This window comes from Sparus aurata, chromosome 9 (assembly GCF_900880675.1).
Source record: "Sparus aurata chromosome 9, fSpaAur1.1, whole genome shotgun sequence".
Classification (NCBI taxonomy): domain Eukaryota; kingdom Metazoa; phylum Chordata; class Actinopteri; order Spariformes; family Sparidae; genus Sparus; species Sparus aurata.
In genome coordinates, this window is record NC_044195.1 from 31,472,080 (window position 1) to 31,478,219 (window position 6,140).

Sequence of the window (6,140 nt, forward strand, 5' to 3'; positions counted from 1 at the left end):
CTGAATCCAGATGCTGTGATACAACAGAGAGGAAGATAAAATGACTCGAACATTGTGAGACTGAAAGCACAACATTTTATATAAAGAGATCTCTTCAGTCATCTACAGCAGGAGTGCCCAACCAGTCGATCGCGGTCTACTGGACTGATTCCAAGTCGATCGCAAGGGGTGTAGGAAAAAAAAATAAAAATAAGATAATAATAATAATACAGTTTTTTTTTGTGTGTGTGTTATATTTTTTATTAAATTTACACTTTTACACTACAGCCAATCCTGATTCCTTTCCTGCGCAACCCATCAGTCTTTTAAACACATCCACAAGAAAAGTATTTAAAAAAGGGGAAAAGAAAAACGTAGGTCACTGAGAATGCCTCCACATCTTAAATTAAAGCTTAGGTCATCAAGAACAAACCCTGAAAGTTTCATGCTTCTTTCACAAAAAGCAATATTATTGTGCTTAACAGCTCCACTATACGGCAGCGCACAACATGCGTAACACGAAATTGACAGCTGTTAACAGTAGAAGCTAGCTAGCGATCAGAGCGGTTACGCACTACGTAATGTTAACATGGCTGAGGGGAAACGAGCCAAGACCTACCATTTTCACCCTGAATGGGAGGAAGAGTATTTTTTTGTTTATCGCCATTCAAAGCCTGTTTGTTTAAATGGAGTTATTATAGCTAGGGTTCAGAAACAGGACCACGCCAATCCACTCGCTGACCTGCCACCCAGGTCCAGCCAATCAAACCACCCGCATCATCAACCTAACCACCTGCGCCCAATCAACTCAACCACCTCCACGCCGACTTCATCACCTGTGAAGCCTACATAAGGTAAGCCAAACCATCTCTCTCCCGTTCGTCGCAAGTTCTGATAACCCCTTCCCCCCCAGACCCTCTCTCTCTCCACCATCCCTTCTCACAGGACCACCGGCAGCCCAGCCTTCGACATCACCATTCCATGGCAAGAAGATACTAGAGCAGGGACCCGGGCCATCAAGCACACGAGCCGGGGGGGAGATGAAGCCACACCGGTCAGGACGTGCGCTCATAGAGATGTACCCCCACTCTGAGTCTCAACCGTCTCCACCCCTTCGTTACTAGATGGCTCGGCAAACGTTGACAAAGAAAAGGAATCTGGAGCAGCATTTTAAAACGGTACACGGGAGCTACAAGAGTGATTTCCCAAAAACGCCTTAAAGTGGCTCAAAAGTGCGGGATTTGAAAGCACAGCTTGCAGCACGGCAGTCAATCTTCACCAAGCCGAAGACCCAGGCTTCCTATCACGTCAGTCACGTCCTTGCTAAACACAAGAAGCCATTCAAAGACAGCGATATTGTGAAGGAAGCCTTTCTCTATGGCAGCGGATAGGTTTTTTGACGACTTTAAAAATCAAACAGATCGTGAAGGCCATTAAAGAAGTGCAACTCTCTCTCAATACTACTACAAGGCGATGTGAGGGAATGGCTGTGGATGTGGAGGAGCAACTGAGGAAGGATATTGATGCGTGTGAGTGCTTTTCCCTCCAATTTGACGAGTCAACTGATATGGTGGATGTGACACAATTGTGTGTTTTCATCAGGATGGTTTTTGAAGACATGAGCGCCATGGAAGAGCTACTCACCATTTTGCCATTAAAAGGACATACCAGAGATGAGGATATCTTTAATGCTTTCATGGGATTTGTTGGCGAGACAAAACTGCCGCTCTTCAAGCTGATCTCCATCACAACTGATGGGGCACCTGCTATGTTGGGCTGCACCAGTGGGTTCGTTGCACTGTGCAACAAAAGTGATTTTCTCCCGGATATCCTGAATTATCATTGTATAATTCACCAGCAAGCGTTGTGTGGATTTAAATATGAAAGAAGTTATGGATATCGCAATGAAGATTGTGTGTTCAGTTTGTGCCAGGAGTCTGCAGAAAAGGCTTTTCCGTGCTCACTTGGAGGAGAATGATGCTGAGCACACAGACCTGCTGCTTTACACGGATGTTAGGTGGTTAAACAAAGGTACATTTTTGGCCAGATTTATGGAGTTGTTAACTGAAATCAAGGACTTCCTGAAGCTTTCAAAACGTGGATTACCATGCAAAGCTAGAGGAACACCAGTGGCTTTTAAATGTATCTTTCATCACTGATCTCACTGGCGAGCTCAATGAATTGAATTTAGAGCTGCAGGGTAAGGCTAAAGATGTAGTCAACATGATGAGTTCAGTGAACACGTTTCAAAGCAAGCTACAGCTGATGTCCAGCAGGCTGCAACGTGGTGATCTGCGCAACTTCCCTCAAATGCAAGCAGAACTACGTCATTGTAAAGGTGTGTCACAGCTTGACAGTGCACGCTATGAAGGGCATGTTCAGAACATTTGGTCAGAGTTTGTGAGGCCTTTTACTGACTTTGCATCCATCGAGCCTGTAGCCAGCTATATGTGTTATCCATTTGGTGCAAGTATTGATGTTGGTGACATTGCCACCAAAGTGAAATCACTTTTCGACTTGGAAAGCTCCACTCTTGAGGATGAGATTCTGACATTGCTAAATGACATTGAGATCAAAGCCAGATCAACATCCGCTCACCTGGAGAGCATGTAGTGTTCTGGAAACTACTGATGGAGGAGAAGTATCCCAATCTCAGAAGATGTGCCTTGAACCTGACAGCTCTTTTTGGATCAACTTATTTGTGTGAGTCTGCTTTCTTGCACATGAAAATCATCAAGTCCAAGTACAGATCAACAATGACGGATGACCACCTTGCAACCAGCTCCTACACTCCTGACTACGAGAAGCTAGCCTCCTCCTCCCAGTGCTAGGTCTCCCACTAAGGTAGTTAGTGATTTTCTTTTTTCAAACTCAGAGATCTACCTGTTTTTGTCTAGTGTATTTTTCTGTCTGATTCATATTAAGGTCAGTTATGGCTATTGCTCATCATGCAGATTGGCGTGTGTGTGTGTGTGTGTGTGTGTGTGTGTGAGAGAGAGAGGGGAGCAGAGAGAGCAGGTTTGTGCTACAGCGCACTATGCAAACTGGCAACTGTGTGAGAGGAATTTGTGTGTGTGTGTTTGTGAGAGGGAGGGTTTGTGATGTGATGTCTAGTGGTTGTGAGGTTAGTTACTGCAGGCTGGAAACGATGTGTGTGGGTTTGCGATGTTGACACTGGACTGGTAGATCTTAGGTCAAAAAAGGTTGGACACCCCTGATCTACAGGCTTGGCAAATGTTCAGGTTCAATTCATAGTGTCAAGATTCTGTTATTCATAAACAAACTATGTTCATATACAGCTGTTTAACAAAACAAATTACAATTTAGAGAAGAGGTGATGGCAGTTGAAATTATTCTTTGGCAGCATTCAGAGCCATTACAGGAAATACTCAATTTGTACATATGGATATTTTTTTTACAAATGCAAAGTAGCCAAACAAATGTAACAGATACTCAGTAAGACTAAATACTAGATACTAATGTGAATGTCATGATCCCATCATGTCAGCCCCGCCTTCGTCCTGGTGTTTGTGTTGTTTCCCCTGTCTGTATTGCTCCTCCTGTGTCTCTCTCTCTCCCTGTCTGTTCTGTGTGTGTGCATGCATGTGGGCGTGGTCTCTCTCTCCAACAGGCAGCAGCCAGGTGAATCTACTCTGCAATCAGCTCCCTATAAAATCTCTGGACTCTCTCCTGCTTGTCACCAGATTGTTGCTTCAGTATATATGGTTGTTCACTTCCTGACTCCACCCTGAATTTTGACTCTGTGCTCCTGCATATTAGCTTGTGTAGCTAATACCTCTGTGTTTCTTCCACTTTGCCTCAGATTGCAGTGTTAACCTAGCAGCCTGTGTTTGCCTCTCCTCCGCCTGCCTGTGGACCTGCCGCCTGCTCCCCTGTGTTTCCTCATCTAGTGACTATGCTCGAGGAGACGGACCTCGCCACGCCATACCACTACAATGCCATTGCTCAGCAGCAGACGTCACGCCTCGCCACTGTCACTCTCGTCTTCACCGGTAACCTGACAAGCCACGAAGAAGTCCATACCAATACCAAAAGAACTCCAGTTAACTACGATATAGCACTTAAACATTCATTTGCAGCTTAATTTTGTTATTATCAAAGATCATTTGTGTGAACTGATTTGTCATTGTCAGAATTTTCTGCACTTACCAGCAGCTTTAACAGAGTGTATGTCAGCTGTCTGTGTTTGCTTTTGTTTGGGGCTTTGCTGGTCAGCTGGTGAAGAAGATTCTGTGTCCTCAAACACATCACAGCTGACATGATCTCCACTGTGCTCCTCTGCGATTTTATCCAAGTGTCTTAACAGCTCTGAGGGTTCCAGGTTTTTCTGCTTCAAGTTTCTGCATTTACACTTTTTCATCATGTCTATCAGTGGTGGGCTCTCCAAGACCTTTTCCATCAGACCTGGACTCTCCTCTCTGGGTGTTGATATGAGAACCAGTGAATGATCAAATGATTGATTACTGAAAAGATCAAGGATTTTTTGCAGCCTTTGTTTGTGTTCCTCAGTGAAGTCTTCAGGCTGTAGAACCAGCAGGAACACATGAGGTCCAGGTTTAGAGTAACCCACGCAGGTTTCTACATGTTCTGTCAATTCCTTGTTAGAGATGTTGGGATGCAGCAGATTTGGGGTGTTGATCAGAACTATGTGTTTCTCCTTTACCCGTCCACTAACTCTCAGACAGCAGCCTGGGTCTTCCTCAGTACTGAACACATTTGTTCCCAATATGAAGTTCACCACTGAACTCCTCTGAGACCAGCTGTTCCCCAGCAGAACCACCCTCAGCTCAGACACTGGAAAGAAAACACTGACTTAGAAAAACCTCCTCAGTTTAAATTAAATTTATAACTGATGTGTCACTGTGTCACAATGGCAGCTGGCCAATAGAAGACTTCAATTCTAGATGTAAACATACAATAGAATAATTCTGACTCTGGTCAGTTTAACTCACTGTGAGGTGGCAACAAGCCAAAGCTGCTGCTCCGCTTCAGTGGTGTCAGATCACCTGTCAGTAAGGATACAGAACATAAGTTCATCCACATGTTATCTTTAATCAAATGGACACATCTGATTATTTAGAAGTTTACATGACATCACACATCTCTGAGAAACATTTATTTACATTTAACACAAATTCATTATTTGTGTTGACATCATCAGTTCAAATTATATTGATTCCTTTCTTTACCTGAAACCTGGCTCAGAATGAAGATGACTTAATACACTGTCAGCTGTTTATATTTGCGACTAACACCGCAATTACTTTTACATTTTGTGACTCTTTGTTGACATGTTGCATGTAAAGCACTTTGCCACAGTCCTCTGAGAATCTTTTCATTTGATGGCTGGAATAATATATAAAACAAAAAAAAAACAAGTCTTGGGTTTGATATATTTCACTTGGTGTAAAAATCATGTGGTTTAAGTGAAGAGTTGATGCAGAATATATATGAGACTATCAGACGTGTAGAAAGATATTTTCCAACTTTAAAGCTACTCAATGGAAAAAGCTGTTGAGTTGGTTAAATCACTAACATGCCACACTGGTTACGTGGGAAGTTAGCGTGTTAGTACTGGAATAGTCTGCATGCTCTCCCGTCTTATCACCAGTTCGTCTTTATCTCTTTAGTGGCAAACATGCATTCCAGCATTCTTCCTCATGTGGGTTTGACCCTGTTTTTGCTTCGCCCTTGTGATTTCTCTGATACCTTTCTTATTTTTGCTGTGGACTGTACCTGTTTTGACAAGTACACTCTAAACACTCTGTCTCCAAGTTGTGCGCTTGGGTTCAAGTCCTGTGTGTGAGTTTTGTCAGTCATATATTTTTGTGGGGTTGTGATTTATTATCGTCCTTACTGTTGTTATTAGATAAATACAACCCCAGTTCCTTAAACATTGGGACGCTGTGTACAACATTAATACAAGTGAATTATCCAAATGTTATTCCATTGTGACATATACTCAATTGAAGACAGTACAAAAACATTATACTATGTTATTATTATTATTATTATTATTATTATTATTATTATTATTATTATTATTGTTACTACTACTATTATAATATTATTCTATTATTTTAATGTAGTAATAAATAATAATAGAATAAACAGATCTCACCTGTGTCTGCAGTCGCCAT

General features: G+C 42.4%; 1 protein-coding gene across 1 annotated transcript; it reads right to left on the bottom strand.

Moving 5' to 3' along the window:
- Positions 1–4,116: 4,116 nt before the first annotated feature.
- LOC115588739 (GTPase IMAP family member 5-like) lies at positions 4,117–6,140 on the bottom strand. The gene is made up of 3 exons (XM_030429510.1): positions 6,122–6,140; positions 4,953–5,006; positions 4,117–4,794 (listed from the first exon to the last, which is right to left on the bottom strand). The coding sequence occupies exons 1-3, from the start codon at positions 6,138–6,140 to the stop codon at positions 4,130–4,132; spliced, it is 738 nt and encodes a 245-aa protein (XP_030285370.1). The 3' UTR covers positions 4,117–4,129.